Source organism: Schistocerca nitens, chromosome 1 (assembly GCF_023898315.1).
Source record: "Schistocerca nitens isolate TAMUIC-IGC-003100 chromosome 1, iqSchNite1.1, whole genome shotgun sequence".
NCBI lineage: Eukaryota > Metazoa > Arthropoda > Insecta > Orthoptera > Acrididae > Schistocerca > Schistocerca nitens.
The window spans coordinates 1,153,429,085-1,153,450,872 of record NC_064614.1 but is presented as its reverse complement, the minus strand read 5'-3'; the positions used below and the strand labels follow the sequence as shown (position 1 = coordinate 1,153,450,872).

At 46.2% G+C, this 21,788-nt stretch overlaps 1 protein-coding gene across 1 annotated transcript in view; it reads left to right on the top strand.

Annotated features, from left to right (window-relative positions):
• The window catches only part of LOC126232768 (probable glutamate receptor), a 128,834-nt gene that overhangs the window by 38,861 nt on the left and 68,185 nt on the right, over positions 1-21,788 (top strand). Inside the window, exon 4 of the mRNA XM_049942819.1 lies at positions 18,158-18,420. Coding sequence (XP_049798776.1) covers positions 18,158-18,420 — 263 coding nt within the window. The remainder of the gene's footprint in view (positions 1-18,157; positions 18,421-21,788) is intronic.

The window sequence follows — 21,788 nt, the reverse complement described above, 5'->3', positions numbered from 1 at the left end:
TCTGTTAGCCGCTCGAAACCAGAGAGAATCTCTTGTGATCCAAAGCGACACACATCATTGGTACCGATGTGAGCAACCACCTGCAGTTGGCTGCACCCTGTGCTCTTCATGGCACCTGGAATGACTCCCGATATGCACGCGGAGTGCACATTGGTTTTCTTATCCTTCTTGACAGCCAAGCTCCTAAGGGTCCCCATAACGTGCCTAACGTTGAAGCTCCCAACTATCAATAATCCTACCCTCTGTGATTGTCCGGATCTTGGAGGCTGAGAGGTTTCCTCTGAAACACCGTTAGCACCAGCATACGGAGATCCAGCTAGGCTAATGATTCAGCTAGTCATCAGCAGTCAACAGATGGATTTCCAAGCGGACAAAGGGTCAGTGGTGTCACTAAGGTTCTCTCAGTCACTCCCCCGCCTCTCCACTGTTCATAATGTACATAAACGACTGATCAGTAATACCTCACGTCGTATTAGCCTAGTCTTCAGATGGCACTGCTCTCTTAATAAGCAATAGAAGGATAAAAGCAACAATTACGCAGCTACAAAGACAACTCAACATTACAGATCAATGGGCAAGTAAAAACTTAATAAAACTAAATGCAGAGGAAACTAAAGCTATAATGTTCATAAGACGTAGACCAACCCTGTGTGACAGACCGATCATTAACAGCGCAGCGATTAAGTGGACACACGAAGTCAGGTACATTGGTGTCTTAATAAATAAAAAGCTTATATACACTGCTGGCCATTAAAATTGCTACACCAAGAAGAAATGCAGATCATAAACCGCTATTCATTAGACAAATATATTATACTAGAACTGACATGTGATTACATTTTCACGTAATTTGGGTGCATAGACCCTGAGAAATCAGTACCCAGAAAAACCACCTCTGGCCGCAATAACGGCCTTGATACGCCTGGGCATTGAGTCACACAGAGCTTGGATGGCGTGTACAGGTACAGTTGCCCATGCAGCTTCAACACGATAACACAGTTCATCAAGAGGAGTGACTCGCGTATTGTGACGAGCCAGTTGCTCGGCCACCATTGAACAGACGAATTCAGTTGGTGAGAGATCTGGAGAATGTGCTGGCCAGGGCAGCAGTCTAACATTTTCTGTATCCAGAAAGGCCAGTACAGGACCTGCAACATGATGTCGTGCATTATCCTGCTGAAATGTAGGGTTTCGCAGGGATCGAATGAAGGGTAGAGCCACGGGTGATAACACATCTAAAATGTAACGTCCACTGTTCAAAGTGCCGTCAGTACGAACAAGAGGTGACCGAGACGTGTAAACAATGGCACCCTATACCATCACGCCGGGTGATACGCCAGTATGGCGATGACGAATACACGCTTCCTTTGTGCGTTCACCGCGATGTCGCCAACACGGATGAGACCATCGTGATGCTGTAAACAGAACCTGGAAACATCCGAAAAAATGACGTTTTGCCACTCGTGCACCCACGTTCGTCTTTGAGTACACCATCGCAGGCGCTGCTCTCTGTGATGCAGCGTCAAGGGTAACCGCAGCCATGGTCTGTGAGCTGATAGTCCATGCTGCTGCAAACGTCGTCGAACTGTTCGTGCAGATGGTTGTTGTCTTGCATACGTCCCCCATCTGTTGACTCAGGGATCGAGACATAGCTGCACGATCCGTTACAGCTATGCGGATAAGATGCCTGTCATCTCGACTGCTAGTGATACGAGGCCCTTGGGATCCAGCACGGTGTTCTGTATTACCCTCGTGAACTTACCGATTCCATATTCTGCTAACAGTCATTGGATCTCGACCAACGCGAGCAGCAATGTCGCGATAGGCTACAATCCGACCTTTATCAAAGTCGGAAACGTGATGGTACGCATTTCTCCTCCTTACAAGAGGCATCACAACAACGTCTCACCAGGCAACGCCGGTCAACTGCTGTTTGTGTATGAGAAATCGGTTGGAAACTTTCCTCATGTCAGCACGTTGTAGGTGTCGCCACCGGCGCCAAACTTGTGTGAATGCTCTGAAAAGCTAATCGTTTGCATATCACAGCATCTTCTTTCTGTTGGTTAAATTTTGCGTCTGTAGCACGTCATCTTCGTGGTGTAGCAAATTTAATGGCCAGTAGTGTATAACACGCAGATACAAAATAAGAGGGGTGTATCAGGACAAAACTATAGGAGATCTCTGAGCAGAAGTCAGGGCCCTGAACTGCGACGAGGCCGCACCCAGACAGCAGATGCTGGACGTCGGACCACGAGCGCCGACATCAAGCTACGGACATCAGCCGCAGCCGGCCGTCGCTCCTGCATGATCAGCACCCCTGATGCAGCAGCAAGACTTCCGTGACACCGTCCCAGATGTCAATACCCCGGGGCCAGCCTTCGAGAAGCCATTCTGGCTCTACTGCTTTACGCCAGACGAGAATATTGTCTTGTTCCAAATGATTCGCAGTGGCTCACAAGCCCAGCCCTTCCGCGAATTCTGTGTCGGGAACCAGCATTTAGCAGTTAAACGCTGACCCAGCCGAGCACAACACGTTCGGGGGCCACACCCGGCTCCTGCCTTGTGTCAGCCGGGAATCCTCGCTGTGAACTCTGCCGCCACCGAACCACAAAGGAGGGTCCTCTACCTGTCTGCCCAGTCCGAGCACACAACACCGCGCCATCCGCCGGCCCCTGCTCCTCACCATCGGTCCAGACTTCGACTCCGGGAAACGTCATCTTCGTGCCACAGGAACGGTGCGACCTTCTGTATTAGAGGAAACCTGGCGGCCACATCCTCACATAACGCCAGAATAGTAAAAGGGGATTTCGGGCCGCACTAGAGGATGGAGCACCATCAGAAGAGTGTGTGAATTAGTAAAGAACTAACACAGAATTGTTGTATCTTCACCATGACCCGCCTCTGCTGTTGTCCACACCCCTCACCATCAACAGAGAACCCAGCCCACGGGCTGGCAGACTACCTCTCTCACCTTTACAGTGGAAAAATCACCAGCCTACTACCTAAAATTTACAGTCTCTCAATATGTTCACAAATGAATATCAGAATACACGTAAGTTCATAGAAGACAACAATAGTTCCGGCCATTTTCAGAGGCTGCTCTAAGTGGAGAGACATCCAGCAACACCAACATTAAAATTTAACAAGTTCTACAGAACGAATGATTCAGAATGATAAGATGGGCACGAACACAAGAGATGCACCAAGGATTAGACATGGAAATAACCCAGAATCAAATCACAAAGCGTATACAAAACTTTCCGGAAAAAACAGTTTTACTATGACTGACGTATTGATTATACAGGATTTGTTGCGTCAGAAGGATGGCATCGAATTAAAGTGCCATGAAAAATAAAACAGTAATCCCAATAACTTAAAATATGTAGCTACCTTACCAAGGTAGGTGTAAAAAGACCACTGGGCCCATAGGCCAACTAAATACAAAGAAGTGATTTAACTCATCCAGGAAGTCCATCCACCAAAGGTAGTAGTATATCTCAAACATCTCAAAAAGAAAGAGAAAGTCGTCTCGTTAATCAACTTTCGCACATGCCGGCTGACTGGCTCCGCTCGGCTTCGGAGAACAGAGAGACAAGTGACATCCTACAGTGGTCAGCGGATGCCTCTAAGAGGACAGTTGATTCACAAACAAGTAGGCTCTTACACTAACATTGCTCCAGCATCGACTGACGTATTTGGTATACGAAGCGTTGAATATTCTGTAAGTCAACATCGCAAATAATTTATTTCATTTTATTACTAGTTTCAGCTACACATGAACATCGTCAGATCACAAAAGCATTATTGATTACTTTAATTGTCATGACAGCTCAAGACATTGTCAAAACCTTATTTAAAACTGACATCATCCAGACAGAAGGTATAAGTAAAATAACATTTCGTTTTATGTATGTAGACTGAAGTGGCGAGTGAAAATTTGTTCCATGGCCGGGAATCGAATTCGTGTCGCCTGTTTACCTTTCTTTTCTTTTTCTTTTTTTTTGCAGGCAAGTGATCTACCGCCTTTTTTTACATTTAAACAGGAACAACAGAAATAAAAAACTACCTTTATGTTGGTATTACAAAATGAAATTAACGATTTCTTTATCATATACACATATAAGTTGAGAGGATAACTACAAACCAGACTGACGTAAAATTAACATTGTGATAAGCAGTAAGCTTTGGAAAGGTAATCATACGTCAAAAATGAAAAACATATTACCTTAAAAAGAAATGCTTCTCCAACTATGCTTCAAATTTCAATGAATATCTTTCACAAATTAAAGCAAATCCTCGTTCACATATAACATTTAAGTGAAGTTAAATTTCGGTAACAGCCACTGCATTGTCATACGACAAATAATATGTCTTTATTGCTTGGAAGCTAGTAAACTGAACATTATTATCGCATTACATAAAGAAAGAAACACACATCACAACGGAGAATCGTATTTCCAATCCCCCTCCAGCTGTTATGTCATCCGGGTATGTCTTCTCGTAAGTATAATGTATCCATCGATTCTTATCTTCTGTTCATTATTTCTTCGCATCGAAAACTTAACTTCTCCTACCCTGAACGTTCCAGTTATGCGGGGATATTGAAACTCACTGCATAGGAAGTTAGGGAAATGTTGTCGGAATTTCCGATTGTTCACGATCTTTAGATGCCGTTCCTGTAAACAGGTCCAAAAGTCTATTACATTCTGTGGGTCAAATCTGAACAAACAGAGCACCGTCTGGCCCCGAAGCCACGTTACGGAATTCGTTTTGGTACGTGGGTATTACGTCCGTCCGGAAAGAATATAATCCCTGGTTCAGTCTTGTGTTGTCCCATTCGAAGAAAGAAAGCGATCATTTGTGTCGCCAAAAGCTACACTTCTGCCGAAGGGCCGCATATGAGGCGGTGTTCATCGTTGTCCAGAGTTTGGCGCTGAGGGCACAATGGTAAATCTGTCATATGAATCGCATGGAGTCTGGATCGGGTGACATTTTTACCATTAACGCGTTGCACGTGTCTCTGTGTCTATGGAAACATGGAGTATCGATCAGCATACTATTTGCCAATTGATATGTGGATGCTTCCTCCTCAGAACAGTATCTGAAATAAGTGACATTTCAACACGAAAAGTAGTATACTTCGCATATTTTCATACGCTTATGTCATATGGTATTATTTTTTGGGGTAATTCTTCTGATTCAAAAAGGGTATTTTTGGCTCAAAAACGGGCTGTTCGAGCTATGTATGGTGTAAGTTCGAAAACCTCTTGTCGACCCCTATTCAATAGTCTGGGAATTTTGACATTGCCCTCACAGTATGTATTTTCTTTAATGTCGTTTGTTGTTAGCAATATTAGCTTATTCCCAAGAGTTAGCAGCTTTCACTCAGTTAATACTAGGCAGAAATCAAATCTGCATGTGGAATGCACTTCCTTGACTCTTGTGCAGAAAGGAGTGCAGTATTCTGCTGCATCCATTTTCAATAAGCTACCACGAGAACTCAAAAACCTTAGCAGTAGCCCAAACACTTTTAAGTCTAAACTGAAGAGTTTCCTCATGGCTCACTCCTTCTATTCTGTCGAGGAGCTCCTGGAAGAGCTAAAAAATTAAGCAAATTCCAGTGTTACATTCTTGATTTTCTTTATTTAAACTAACGACTTGTCGCCTGAATATGTTTCTTATATTTCATTTCATCTGTTTCTACAATCGTGTTATAATTTCATGTATTGACTCGTTCCATGACCATGGAGACTTCTCCTAAATGTGGTCCCACGGAACAATAAATAAATAAATAAATAAAAATAAATAGTTTTGCTGTGTCGTCGAGTCGTTAGTATCCGATATACGAGGCGTGTTTTTTTAAGTAAGTACCGTTTTGAAATTACAAAAAGACGTGCTAAGATATCTCAATAATTTTATTTTTACATGTAAGCTTGTACCTTAATCTATTTTTCTACATAATTTCCGTCAATGCTGAGGCACTTGTCATAACGTTGTACCAGTTTTTTAATACCCTCCTCATAGAAGTCTGCCGCCTGACTTGCTAACCACTGCATCACCACTGTTTTGACTTCGTCATCGTCTTGAAGACGCTGACCGCCCAGGTGTTTCTTCAAGTGCAGTAACAGATGGTAGTCACTGGGTGCAAGATCGGGGTTGTACGGAGGATGATCTAGAGTTTCCCATCGAAAAGATGTGATGAGATCTTTGGTCTGATTCGCCACATGCGGACGGGCATTGTTTTTGCAGCAAAACGATGCCCTTGCTCAACTTCCATGGACTGTTGCTTTGATTCTGGTGTGACGTAGGCCAACCATGTTTCATCGCCCGTAACAATTTGGCCTAAGAAATCATCATCGTCGTTGTGGTACCCCTCAAGGAAAGTCAATGCACTGTCTAAACGTTTGGTTTTGTGCACATTCGTCAACATTTTCGGTACCCAACGAGCGCACAATTTTCGGTAATTCAAGTGCTCGGTCACAATGCCATACAAAACACTACGAAGAACATTAGGAAAGTCATCCCGCAAGGAGGAAATCGTAAAGCGTCTGTTTTCTCTCACCTTATTGTCCACTTCCTGCACCAAACTTTCATTAACGACCGAAGGACGCCCTCTCCGTCGTTGATAATGCACATTTGTGGTGCCATCTTTAAATGCTCTCACCCACTTTCTTACCATTTCATCACTCATAATGTTTTCTCCGTAAACTGCACAGATCTCGCGATGAATATCGATCGCTTTTAGGCCTTAAGCACTAAGAAATCTTATAAGAGCCCGTACTTCACAGTCGGTGGGACTCACGATTATCGGAGGCATCTTAAACACTTAGTAATCAACGTAAACAAGGAAGAATCAGACTGTAATGGCGTCAGTGCGTAGATTAAGATGCAGGCTTTCACGTAAAAATAAAATTATTGAGATATCTTAGCACGTCTTTTTGTAATTTGAAAACGGTACTTTCTTAAAAAAACACGCCTCGTACGTCACGCGCCGTTGCAGGTCTGGTTTCCGACAGAGCCGTATGAACGTAGCTGTACTCTATAAAAAAAAGTGCGTATATGCTGGAGTGACTGGGAAATGTGCCGGACTGCCACTGGCGCCATTCGAGAAACTGGTGCTAGTTCTCCTATTAAGATTCTTGTCAGACAAGTCTGATGTCTCCACAGTTTCAGCATTGTGCTGTTCTATAGTGTCACCGCTCGATCACGAACATGCGTAAGACCAAGCCCACCCCTACTAAGAGGGAGGGTATGGGCGTTGTATCTTACTTTAAAAAGTAGATCTGCACTCACAAAGGAACCGAACGCCGCCAGTCTTCATCGGCCTGCCGCTGTGGCCGAGTGGCTCTAGGCGCTTATGTCTGGAGCCGTGCTGCTGCTACGGTCGCAGGTTCGAATCCTGCCTCGGGCATGGATGTGTGTGATGTCCTTAGGTCAGTTAGGTTTAAGTAGTTCTAAGTTCTAGGGGTCTGATGACCACAGATGTTAAGTCCCATAGTGCTTAGAGCCATTTGAACCATTTTGAACCAGTATTCGTCGTGCTATCGTCACCGACATTGGGAGAACTTGAGCAAAATGCGGATTTCGTGACGACAGGTAGGTGTTAACATACGTGACCCGCTGGATCATGGCTGACGCCCGTGTGATGCCTCTAACGCCCATCCGGACACACTGTAATCGTCTCTTATAGCTGTACGCTGCTGTGCGACATATGTCGTTGGTACAAACAATACCTAGGCATTTCAAGGTATCCATGAGGCTTAAGGGTGCTACACATTCTTCCGTCAGTTCATATTTATACGGCTGCCAGTGGCCGTTCCATATTTGCGTATCCAATCTAAAGCCACACTCATATCGTCTACATTCCGTACTATCAGCACCAGGTCATTCGAGTAAGACTTGTACGTAAATGTGTATCCTCGCAAAGTCAGCCCTGTCAAGGGGCGTTGTAGACCGCAAAGTAACGGGTCGAGAGACAGTGCATGTAACGTCGGTGATAAGGGACATCCTTGTCTGACCGATCTCGCTACGACTAGATATTTTATCGTACAGCCATTGACGAGCACTTTGGAGGAGGCATTGCTGAGTAGCCGCATCACGACAGCGATAAATGGTCGTGGAAAACGCATGTGTCTCAGGACGTCTGCAAGATAGTTATGGCTTACTCTATCAAAGGCTTGATCAACATTTATTGACGATAGTGCGCCACCGAGGCGGCACGTCTTTGCTAGGGTGATCAAATCACGATATTCAACAAGCGCCGTGTGGATGATCTACGCCGAGCGAAGTTTGATCGAGAGAGAGTACTTGGTGCAAGTACTTGCTGCTAAACTCGCAGTTAAGGAGCGTCAGTTATCGGCAGTCCCATATCCATGTACCACCTGAGGATTTGTGTATCAGGATGATCAGCCCCTCCACAAAAGCCGGTGGTAAAGGTAAGTCAGGAGACATTAATTCGCGGCAGATAGTAGTCCATCGTGGTGCGATCACCTAGCTAAAGGTCCTGTATAAATCCAGAGGGGGGCCATCTGGTCCGCTCCCCTACCAATGGTCTCCATCACTTCCTCCTCTGTAATCTCCTCCATCAGTTGTGCTTTCGCCTCTGGATCAATGGTGACGAAAATAGTATGCGTAACTTCGTAAATGGCTGAGTGTAATGTTCTACAAAGGCATTGCCTATTTCTTGTTGCGATGTTAGGTGTCTGGCATCACCCGTGTCCACGGCATGTACTAGGGCTGTTCGTCGTCTTTTGTTTTCGTTGATGATGTAATACATCGATGGTCGTTCTCCTGCAACCCCATCTAGTGTCCGTGTCGTGACCATCCTACCTTCGGGTGGCGTCGCACGATAGATATAATTTTGGCCTTTGCTCGTTGTACCGCCTCTTGCCGCTCCGGAGAAGGCATTTCTTCGGGGCATTCCTGTAGCACCGTGAAATAGAAGTCCATCGTCTGACGTCGCCACACTGCCTGCTCACGACCATATGTCATCATTGCACGGCACAGTGCCAGTCTGGAGCAACCCATCCACCAACTTAGGGTAGTGGGATACGACCGAAAGCGTCGTTCGCAAGATCACCAACCATCTTCAATGAAGTCTCGACAAGCTGGGTCCCGCAGTCGGCGACATTCAATTTCCAAGCACCGCGGCTACGCCACACTTGCTGCCGCCGGAGGGAGATTGTACATATTAATGCTGTATGGTCGATATAGGCTGTAGGCCACAGCTCTGCTTCCAGCACGTCAGTGTTAAGATTGCATGTGACATATACTCGGTCAAGACGGCTAGCGGAGTGACTCGTTGTACGAGTGTATCCAGGACTGAGGCCATGGACGTACTCCCAGATGTCAACCAGATGCATACTCTGCACCAAGCTTCGTAGTTCTGGGCACGGGGTATATCGCGGGAATTGGTCTTTCGGTGCTAGCACACAATTAAAATCTCCGCCTAGGATTAATCTGTCGTGATGAGCGGGGCACATTCGTCTGCGAAGAAGCGGGAACTCTCTCGCCTCCTGTCTGTTCCTGACGGTGCATACGTGTTGATGTGTCGCACATGAAGTACTGTCATTGCTAATCCCCGTGCCGACTGTAGGTACAGTACATCCTCTGTCGATAGCGTTCTGGATGAGGAGTCTAGGGACCCTCTGTAAGGTGGCCGTCTTCCTCAGCCGTTCTTTGATCGTCGCCCTGTATACGTATTAAGGAGTCGTCCGACGGGGATAGACGTCGTTTCTTGCGCCGTTTCGGAGACCTTTGCCTCCGCGTGTGCATTTCTGTATCCGAATGTGGGCGAGTGTTTCTGTCACCACTGCAGTCTGACACGAAGGCAGCCGTTGGCACTATTCGACTGTCGATGACCATTTGCTCATCCGATCTCTGTACGGGTGATTATTTCGGTCGGTGCTGCTCGGTTGGGGGGGGGGGGGGGGGCGTCGCCGCCGTCGTCGGCTTTTCGACTGGCCGGTCCAGCTGTTGGGCGTTGTCACTGCTCGGTGGGGCGTTCTTCCGGAACACATTTGCATATGTGACAGGGAGAGACGTCGCCACAGGTGTTGCTACAGCTTCACCTGTCGGTATTTGCGAAATTCATCGTTGGAGACACGCTGAGCGAACGTGGTCCTCCTGACCACAACCTGAGGAAGTTTTCGGCTGACCATCGTAAATGACTATCGCTCTGCAGCCTCCAATTATAAGGTGGCACATGTTTTGATAACTCGATCCGTATTTGTCGCACACTATTAAGTGAGAGAGAGAGATCGTGTGACGAGGGTCTTTCGTCGTGTAGACCGTTCAAAATGGTTCAAATGGCTCTGAGCACTATGGGACTCAACTGCTGAGGTCATTAGTCCCCTAGAACTTAGAACTAGTTAAACCTAACTAACCTAATGACATCACAAACATCCATGCCCGAGGCAGGATTCGAACCTGCGACCGTAGCGGTCCTGCGGTTCCAGACTGCAGCGCCTTTAACCGCACGGCCACTTTGTAGACCGTTCGCCTGGTGCAAGTCTTTCGATTTGACGCCGCTTCGGTGACTTGAGCGTCGATGGGGATGAAATGATGATGATTAGGACAACACAACAACCAGTCCCTGAGCGGAGAAAATCTCCGACCCAGCAGGGAATCGAACCCGGGCCCTTAGGATTGACATTCTGTAACGCTGACCACTCAGTTACGGGGGACGGACACATTATTAAGTACCGGGTATGGTAAAGGTTGTCCATTTTTCGGCTATGTCAGTAAGTACCCGATCATAGAGTTGTAGCACGATAATCACGATCTTGGCCGGAACCTCAAATGGTAGCTCAAATACTCTTACAGTTCTCAGTCCAAGTCCTGCATGATCAATGGCTACCGTTCCGACATGGCCGTCTGAATGTTTACATTTAAGTCCATCTTTATGGTCGCGTACGATTTTGTTACACACAGTATCGTTGATCAGTTTGAAGCAGACCACACTGCTTGTGATAGAAAAGTGGATACTAATCATATCTTGTGGTTCACTTTTAAATTCTTCACGTATAAATCATTCTACTTCAAATGGCTTCGGTCGTGTAAAGTCATTATTAAAGCTGATCTTGATAGTAGAGGGGGTTGGGTTGGGTTGTTTGGGGAAGGAGACCAGACAGCGAGGTCATCGGTCTCATCGGATTAGGGAAGGACGGGGAAGGAAGTCTGCCGTACCCTTTGAAAGGAACCATCCCGGCATTTGCCTGGAGCGATTTATGGAAATCACGGAAAACCTAAATCAGGATGGCCGGACGCGGAATTGAACCGTCGTCCTCCCGAATGCGAGTCCAGTGTCTAACCACTGCGCCACCTCGCTCGGTTGGATAGTAGATTGTCGGCACGAATGAGCCGTTTTTGTTCGAAAGTGTGAGCACTAGCGAAGGCTAACATGAAGTAAACAACCGCGTACGCGCGAAGCTCCGCGGCAGGGACGTAAACAGACGACCGGGCAGCACGACTGCGGAAAGCAGACGCGTTAGCCACTAAGCCACCATGGCACAGTGGTTCACACACCTACACGGATTACCCCGGCGTGCCTCCCTCTTCGATCCAAATTCTCATTGCTGCCCCACTCTACTGTAAATTCGCCGGCATTGGTACAAATTTTCACTCGTCGCTTCAGGAGACTAGTAATGTCTCTGAAATTGTGTCATTTCATTTGTATAACATTTCATCGTTCATAACCAGACAAGTAGAACGAAGGTCATAAAACTGATGCATTATGCCGTTAGAACTTAGTAACTTACACAATTTTATTAGTATTTGTATTATCATAGCAAAGATCATCATGAGTATGTTATTACAACGTGATATATGAGAATAACATTGCAGTTGATGACGATTCCAATGGTCAAGAAATACAATGTTTGACATGTACATCGTGTAAACATGTGTGACCAGTACTTCAGTGAAGAGAGGACTGAAAAGAATACTGAGTATATATTGTGTTAACTTATACTATGTATCTGGGAATTCCTTTTATTTCGTTAATTTTTGTTGGTGGCTTTCCTTGTTCCCAATTGCCTTTTCCCCTCGCAAGAAGTACACTCATTAAGGATAGGTGCGTATTTATTATCAAGCTGTTGTGCTTGCACTTAACATTAATCTGACGTGGGTAAACATCGTTACACTCCTTACAGACATTGTGCGGGCTTCCAAGGCTGAGCTCGCACCTTTGGCCGAGCCTCGGGGTGTATACAAAGCGAAGTAACTGGTCACATGGTGGCCAGTGTTTGGACGTCGCGGACTGCAGAAGCTAGTGCGTTATAAGAATCAGAATTATACAGTGCCTCCACCTCATCCAGTCAGCATCACACACAGTCAGGATCCCAGAGATTCCCGTAGCCCATCTGGCGCAGGCACAACCTGCCACCACACGCCGCTCACACATTGCCGATGGCACGGTTGCAGTGCCACAAGCCACTTGCGCCCTTGAAAGGACGATTGAGGGACGATGGTAGCCAATGTAGACAGAACCATGCCCACCACCCTGGACTCTCCTGGCACCCACTTCCCCGAATGCAGCCCACGTTATGCCTCGCAAACACTGGATCAACCGCGGCCATCCCGTGCACCGACTGGTGACGCCTCCAACGTCATCACGCTGGAACTTTAGAGCGTTACGTGCCTGTTAAAGGAGGGAGGATTTAGTAAACTCAGAAACTTTAGTCAGGGTCGAAACCTTAAGATCATAGACGTGAGGCACCAGTGACAGGTATGTTGGACATGGCCACAAGCAAGCAGGCGAGCAGCTTTATGAGAAAACGTTCATGGAATTGCCCAAAAATATAAATTTCCAATTTATTTTTTGTTTATTAGTAGAACTCATCGATAGTAATTCCCCTAAATTTCAGTTTTGAAATCGCATTTGAAGTACCTGAAAAATAATTAAATACAAGACACGAGTTTCCTGCCACGCCTTCTTTTTGAAGCAACACTTCGGTACTAGCGTGGTGAACAACATTCCATGGATTACTTTCAAGTAAACTTGCACAGGATATATGTAGAAGGCTGTGATTCACACTTTTGGTTTCAAACAATGGAAAATCCAGGGTGGAATGTAACAATACCAGACAAGGAAAGTTGCTATATAGCAGAGATAGACACAACAAAAAGATCCACACAATTATAGCTTTCGGCCATTAAGGCCTTTGTCAGCAGTAGACACACATACACACGTGCACACATACATTCACGCAAACGCAACTTGCACACGCGTCTGCAGTCTCAGAGAACTGAAACCACACTGTGAGCAGCAGCACCAGTGCATGATGGGAGTGGCGACTGGGTGGGGGTAAGGAGGAGGCTGGGGAGGGGAGGGATGTATGGTGGAAGTAGCGGACAGTGAAGTGTTGCAGTTTAGACGGAGGGCAAGAGAGGTCACCTATCCCTTTCATGGGATAGGTGATGTTAGTGACCGGACTGGAGTAGATGGTTGTAGGAGGATGTATGGGACAGGTCTTGCATCAAGGCCTATTACAGGGGTATGAGCCATGAGGTAAGGGATTGGGAGCAGGGGTTGTGTAAGGATGGACGAGTATATTTTGTACTATACTGTGTATGGCGGAAAGCTATAACTGTGTGAATCTTTTTGTTGTGCGTATCGCAACTCAGCATCTCCACTATATGATGAGTAGCAACTTTCCTTCTCTGGTATTGTTACACTCTTTGGTTTCATATATCATCTGTGGCTCTGTTCCATATCTTAGGAACAATAACAAATCAGTTGCTTTGTTTATGATGAAACAAATCCGCTGGTGGACACAATAGACGCACAAAGAAGACGATAGATGCTCTGCAAGTGTGTTACGGCAAGGCTATCTGACAAAACCTATGCAGTATGGGCTAAATATTTCTACACGGTGACAACAGATGAACATCCCATTCTCATCATCCGTGTCACATCAGCTGTTGTAAATATCTACGGGCTCAAAGGGGTAACAACTCCCATATCCACAAGGAGAGGTTGTCAAATTGTATCCTGGATGTTGTCAAGCCCACTTACAGGTTTTTGGCCGAATCTGAAGTTCTATAAAATTGTGTTAAGAGCAAAACCCGGTATCCAGATGATTCTGTAAATTCACTCCTATGAAAACGGTTCCCTCAAACCTCATTTTCATCCGTTACAGTTGTCAGAATTGCAATTTACGATGCAGTTCTTGTGTTAAGTGACGGAAACGTAGAGAAGATAAATGTGTTACAGAGAATGGACTTTAAGATAGGAAATTTCACTCAAGACTTAGGAGAGAAATACATTTATAGTGCTTCTCTGTACCCGAAAAGTCAGTTGAAGACCCGGTAAACAAAAGAAGGAAGGAAACTAGAAAACAGAAGAGAAGCCTTAAAGGGAAAGAGGACCCTGAGCACAAAACTGGAACCTTCTGAAGAGGTGCAAGAAGAAAAAACTTTAAGTTGAACTTTAAAAACTGCATTTCCTAAATATTATGCTTTTTTAAATTTATGTACCGTTTTTTCAGGATCTATGAAGGCCATAATTATGAAATTTTGTACACTCTTTCGATAAGCAAAATAAATGTTGTCTCAAGAGAAAATTTTGAAATTCTGAGAGTAAGCTGAGATATGGAGCAAAGGGCTTGGACTTTTGCATGAATTTTCTATTGAAGTTGCAGAACTATAATTAAAAAGTTACTAAAATTGTCCTATTCGACATATTCAAAACACCTCATGCGAGAAGCTCAACATACATAAATAAATTAAACAAAGAAAATTTTCTATAAATCTCTTGATTAGTTTCTGAGAAAATAGTACACACATTTTTTGAAAATAAAATTTTTAAATTTCATTTTAAGTTAAATATAAATAATCTAAGGAGAGGTTACCCATGCCAGTCTGTAAATATTTACACCAGCTAATGTGGCATAGATCATTAATGGGATGTTCATTAATGGACACCATGTACATGTGTTAATTTCACATAAAGCATGGGACAAAATTTCATTGCCGTACCTTTACAATTGTGGATTTGGTGCGTCTCTGCAATAGTGTGTGTATTTCATTAACGTCCCCTCTTAAAAGAAATCACGCAGCTCGCAAAACCAGTAGGCTTACTTGCAGTATGTCTGCAACGCTATTGAAGAGCTGCCTTAACAGTACCAGCACAGCGATCATGTATGTTTTATCTTGGACTACACTTTCGGAATTCTCTCTTGCTACTTAAAGAGTTTGCCTTTTGACGACTTTGGCTTTTTTCTGGTTTCTGATCGTTCCACCTATGTACTCAGACAAACGACTTGCTGGCCGAACTGCGCCCGTGGTTCGGGCATCTTGTATGATCGCCATTTCACTACTTGAGCTTGTGGCTTTCGCATCTTTGCTACTCTACGCAAGTCACAAGAGACGATTCCGTCTTTTTCTCTTTTTTTTTTTTTGAGAAATTGGGAATGCCAACAACCGTACTTTTTATAAAACATATGAATTACATGCAGTTTCGACACTATATTGGTTGTCTGTCTCCTTAGCCGAGTGCTCAGCGTGTCTGGCTGTCACGAGCGGGTTTGGGTTCGATTCCCGACCAAATCGGAGATTGTTTTTCGCTCGGAGACTGGGTGCTGCGTGGTCCTCATTATCATTTCATCATCATCGACATACAAGCCGTCCAGTACGAAGTCAGCTGAAAAGACAACTCGGCGGCCGAACTACCCCAAGTGGGCGTCGACACCGTCAATGTCATACGATCATTTCATTTTATTTCACTACATTCCCGTTGTCTTCAGGCCGCTGTGCAAAGCGAATGGTGTGAGACGCCCGCTAAACCCGCTGGGGAGAAAGGATAATTAGGATTGTGGAAAGGGCCAAATAAGGTTGGGGTCAGTTTCACCTTCTAATTGTAATTTATTGTAATTTAATAAGACATTTACAACCAAAGCGGCACATAGCCGAACCATTACCAAATGCAACTCTTTCACGGCTGAAGGCCTCCAAACAAGAAATCTTAACAAATCAACAAGATAAAAATCCAATTAAAATAGCAAATAAATCGTTAAAAAAACATCCAACACAGCTAGGTGGAAAGTCTCAAAGCAAGATAGATAGGACAAACAATGCAAGGTGTAATACAAATGGCCGAACTCCACAATTAAGTTTCAAAATTTTAGCATATATTACCATAGACTTCTAAAGGCAGAAGGTCACAATGTTTAAAAACAAGAAATCTAAAAATCAACAAGATAAAATGCAATTTAAAAAAGTAGATGAAATAAATTTAAAAAAAAAACATACATCACGGCTAAGTGGAAAGCCTCAAGGCAAAGCAGATAGAAAAAACATATGCAAGGTGCAATATCAATGGCCGAAGGCCACAATTAAGTTTCAAAATTTTAAAATATATTACCACAATCAATTAAAGGCAGAAGGCCGCATTGTTTAAGCTTGAAAGAGAATTTTAAGGATGAGGTTGCAAGATTGAAATGCCACAATTTTGCAAAATTTTTAAGAGAACAAGAAAAAAATAACCATAAGCTTTAAATTTTAAGTATCTGAAAACAGATAATTAAACACCGGTGGGTTAGTCAATAAAGACAATGGCACTCAGACGCCTACACGGAGGCCAGTCTGCCCTCGTTCACTTCCGTTGATCCGTCGGAGCCCAACCAGGGGCAGCCACGGACCGACCGAGACAACGACTTGCTTCCCATCAATCAGTACATGAGAACTCAAACTTCCGTCACAAAAGTGACAATCCACAATGGAATATGTATTAGCTGTCAAAATCACACACCATGTTGGACAGCAACAACAGGTGAGGAAAGGACGCTGCCTGGAATTACGTTAGTGGTCAGTGCAGGTAGCCGGAACACTAACGGCCACAAGGCAGAAAATTCCACTGGTGTACTTGAATTGCAGTCAACCAAAATGGTTAATTCCACCGCATGGTTGGCAAATTTCAGAAGTAGAAACACTCGGTTTTGCTCACAGGGAAACCTCCCCAACAGCGAACCACCGAAACGAACCTAACGACACGAATGGACATGGCTTGTGTACTTGAAACCACTACTCAACCTTCAAGTCCTGGGTCGGTGAACCACGTGGCTCGTAGCAATCGGACAGCTTCGCACATGCTCAGACACTGCGCAGGGACCGCCAGCGGACCCAGCCGACTGCACCGCGTGGAGAACTTCCCTCGGCCGCAACAACCGACCGACTCTCCCCAGAATGCCGACAATATCTAAAATAGTCGTCAGTGGAAATAACAACAAATACACACACAACCTGACAAACACTTGCATGAAGACATGAACGATACCCAACAGTTACTAAGCATGCACGAAGAGAAATCGGGAATCGATGCACACACACACACACACACACACACACATAGCCGACTCATGGACGATCGGCGAGCCAAAACGCGTCGTCCAGTAGGACGACCGACCGACGATCCACCAAGACCGTGGCCCGGCTCAAGTGATGCGTGGCGGCAATGGTCGGGCGAGCCATGTCGACGCAGACCTCACTGCTGCTGCAACCAGACTGCACTAGTGCCGCATTGCAACTCCCCAACTGTCAGGTCCGGACTGCGCTCCAGACGCGTTCCAACTTACTGGCAGACCAGAACTCCCGACACGAACTCCTTACGACAGACAATGAACGGGAAGTAATAGCAGTAGAGCAAAGATACTACAAGAGGGGATATGTCGATACGCGCTGCTAACGCTGCTCATGGTCAGGCAAAGTAGCAACTCAGTGACAGTAGTAATTAACGTAGTGAGGTGTAAGTACGTTAAAAACCGGGTGTAAAATACGTGATGGCGGCAACACGAGCCATGCACAGCTCATGGTGGTATCCAAACCGCCCGGTGCATTAGGACAGGTGTCATGTACATTCATGTACTGTTAGATGGATGAAGTGCACGTTTTGTGTATATAGAAATCTATAAAACCAATGAATATACATCGTACCCCACTATTTAGTTTACATAGGTGCCTGAAGATGACGCTAATTTAGTGTCGAAACTGTTAACGTAATTAACATGTTTTACATAAAGGACGGCTATTGGTGTTTCTACAAGTTTATGACCAGCAGCAATCCAGAGATGAATCGTCCCAAGCGACTCTGTCTCGTCTGGTTGCAAAGTGTTCCTGTATCGTGACACCTCTGGGCACTGACCTGTTGCGGTCTTTGCAGGGCGGCGTTCGTGTTCCGGCAGCCGCCGCTGTCGCTGGTGAGCAACCTGTTCACGCTGCCCTTCAGCCGCGACGTCTGGGCCTCTGCGGCAGGGCTGGTGGCGATGTGCGCCGCTCTGCTGCTGGCCGCCACCCGCTGGGAGTGGCGCCGCGGAGACCCGCAGCTGACGGCCTACCTGCAGCAGTTCCACGCGGCCGGCGCGCAGCTGCGAGACAAGTGGGGCGAGGTCGCCATGCTCGCTGTGGGCGCCGTCTGCCAGCAGGGTGAGTCAGTCCGTGGACGTTCTCTACAGGTAAAAATAAAAGACGCAACAATGTGGCTACTGGTTGCCCATGCAGGTTTACAAACCGTTACAGTCATTAAAACCTTAAACTGTGGTAAAGATGAATCATATTTCAAACTGGTGATAATTATACACTACTAGCCATTAAAATTGCTACACCACGAAGACGACGTGCTACACACGCGAAATTTAACCGACAGGAAGAAGATGCTGTGATATGCAAATGATTAGCTTTTCAGTGCATTCACACAAGATTGGCGCCGGTGGCGACACCTACAACTTGTTGACATCAGAAAAGTTTCCAACCGATTTCTCATACACAAACAGCAGTTGACCGGCGTTGCCTGGTGAAACGTTGTTGTGATGCCTCGTGTAAGGAGGAGAAATGCGTACCATCACGTTTGCGACTTTGATAAAGGTCGGATTGTAGCCTATCGCGATTGCGGTTTATCGTATCGCGACATTGCTGCTCGCGTTGGTCGAGGTCCAATGACTGTTAGCAGAAAATGGAATCGGTGGGTTCAGCAGGGTAATACGGAACGACGTCCTGGATCCCAAGGGCCTCGTATCACTAGCAGTCGAGATGACAGGCATCTTATCCGCATGGCTGTAACGGATCGTGCAGCCACGTCTTGATCCCTGAGCCAACAGATGTGGACGTTTACAAGACAACAACCATCTGCACGAACAGTTCAACGACGTTTGTAGAAGCATGGACTATCAGCTCGGAGACCATGGCTGCGGATACCCTTGACGCTGCATCACAGACAGGAGCGCCTGCGATGGTGTACTCAACGACGAACCTGGGTGCACGAATGGCAAAACGTCATTTTTTCGGATGAATCCAGGTTCTGTTTACAGCATCATGATGGTCGCATCCGTCTTTGGCGACATCGCGGTGAACGCACATGTGAAGCGTGTATTCGTCATCGCCATGATGGCGTATCACCCGGCGTGATGGTATGGGGTGCCATTGGTTACACATCTTGGTCACCTCTTGTTCGCATTGACGGCACTTTGAACAGTGGGCGTTACATTTCAGATGTCTTACGACCCATGGCTCTTTCATTCGCTCCCTGCGAATCCTACATTTCAGCAGGATAATGCACGACCGCATGTTGCAGGTCCTGTACGGGTCTTTCTGGATACAGAAAATGTTTGACTGCTGCCCTGGCCAGCACATTCTCCGGATCTCTCCTGAAAGAAAGGATATTGCGAAGACATGGCTTAGCCACAGCCTGGGGGATGTTTCCAGAATGAGATTTTCACTCTGCAGCGGAGTTTCCGCTGATATGAAACTTCCTGGCAGATTAGAACTGTGTGCCGGGCAGAGACTCGAACTCAGGATCTTTGCCTTTTGCGGGTAAGTGCTCTACCATTTGAGCTACCCAAGCACGTCCTCATAGCTTTCATATCATATCAGCGCACACTCCGCTGCGGAGTGAAAATCTCATTCTGGAAACTTCCCCCAGGCTGTGGCTAAGCCATGTCTCCGCAGTATCCTTTCTTTCAGGAGTGCTATTTCTGCAAGGTCTGCAGCAGAGCTTCTGTGAAGTTTGGAAGGTAGGAGACGAGATACTGGCAGAAGTAAAGCTGTGAGGACGGGGCGTGAGTCGTGCTTGGGTAGCTCAGATGGCAGAGCGCTTTGCCGTGAAAGGGAAAGCTCCCGAGTTCGAGTCTCTGCCCAGCACACAGTATTAATCTGCCAGGAAGTTTCACATCAGCGGACACTCCGCTGCAGAGTGAAAATTTCATTCAAGGGGTAATGGAGTTTCAGGATTACATTTGTCTGATAACTTATTTAAGTGATTAACATTGCAAGATTACAGGTTAATGTCAGCGCGAGAAAATCCATTGCAAATGTGAAATACTGGTACATTTATAGCCAGTGTAACCGCCAGAATGTTAAACGCAAGCATGCAAACGTGCATTATCCTGTTGGAAAACAGCCCCTGGAATGCTGTTCACGAATGGCGGTACAACAGGTCGAAACACCAAAACGACGTACAAAGCTGCACTCACGGTTGTGGGAAGACTACGAGAGTGCTCCTGCTGTCATAAGAAATATCACCCCGATTTCCAGGTGTACTTCCAGTGTGTCTAGAACGATGACAGAGTGGTTGCAGGCCCTCAACTGGCCTCTTTCTAACCAACACACGGCCATCATTGGCACCGAGGCGGAACCAACTTTCATCAGAGAACGCAACAGACTTCCACCCTGCCCTCCAATGAGCTCTCGCTTGACGCCAATGAAGTCGCAAATGGCGGTAGTTTGGGGTCAGTGGAATGCACGCCACAGGGCGTCTGGCTCTGAGATGTCCTTGAAGCAACCGATGTGTAACAGTTCGCTGAGTCCCTGTGGTGCCAACTGCTGCTCAGACTGCTGCTGCAGATACAGTTCGATGTGCCAGAGCCGTACAGTGGTCTTCCCTCCCGGTGGTGCCACGTGGCCGTCCGGAGCCCGGTCTTCTAGCGACCGTACATTCCCCTGATCACCGCTGCCTCCCACCGTATACTGTGCCTACATTCCTGCCAGGTCTTCCTGCAGTATCGCAGAACAAACATCCACTTTCTTGTAGCCTTGTTACACCAACTCGTTCAAACTCAGTGAGGTGTTGACAACGGCGTCTTTGTCACTGTAATGGCATACTAGACTAACACAAACTTACCACGTCCAACCTCAAAGGTAACTAACTCTCACGAGCGTTTCAGCATGTATTTAAAGCAAACCTAATAACTGCAGAATTTGGTGCCACACAACGTGGCACTACACAAAACTGGCGCTAGTAGCTGAGGCACATAGGGAACACACAAGACACAGACCTTTAAGTCCACGGTATTGGTGATAAGTTGCGAAAACCGTCCCGAAACACATGTGCTACAAAACGCCACTGTTTACTGCGCATGTACCCCGACATCAATATAGGATATGATCACCATGCACACGTACACAGGCCGCACAACGGGTTGGCATACTCTGCATCAGGTGGCTGAGCAGCTGCTGGAGTATAGCCTCCCATTCTTGCACCAGTGCCTGTCGGAGCTCCTGAAGTGTCGTAGGGATTTGAAGACATGCAGCTATACGTCGACCGACAGCACCCCAGACGTGCTCGATGGGGTTTAGGTCTGGAGAACGGGCAGGCCACTCCATTCGCCTGATATCGTTTCAAGGTACTCCTCCACGATGGCAGCTCGGTGGGGCCGTGCGTTATCATCCGTCAGGAGAAAGGTGGGACCCACTGCACCCCTGAAAAGGCGGAAATACTGGTGCAAAATGTCGTCCCGATACACCTGACCTGTTACAGTTCCTCTGTCAAAGACATGCAGGGGTATACATACACCAATCAT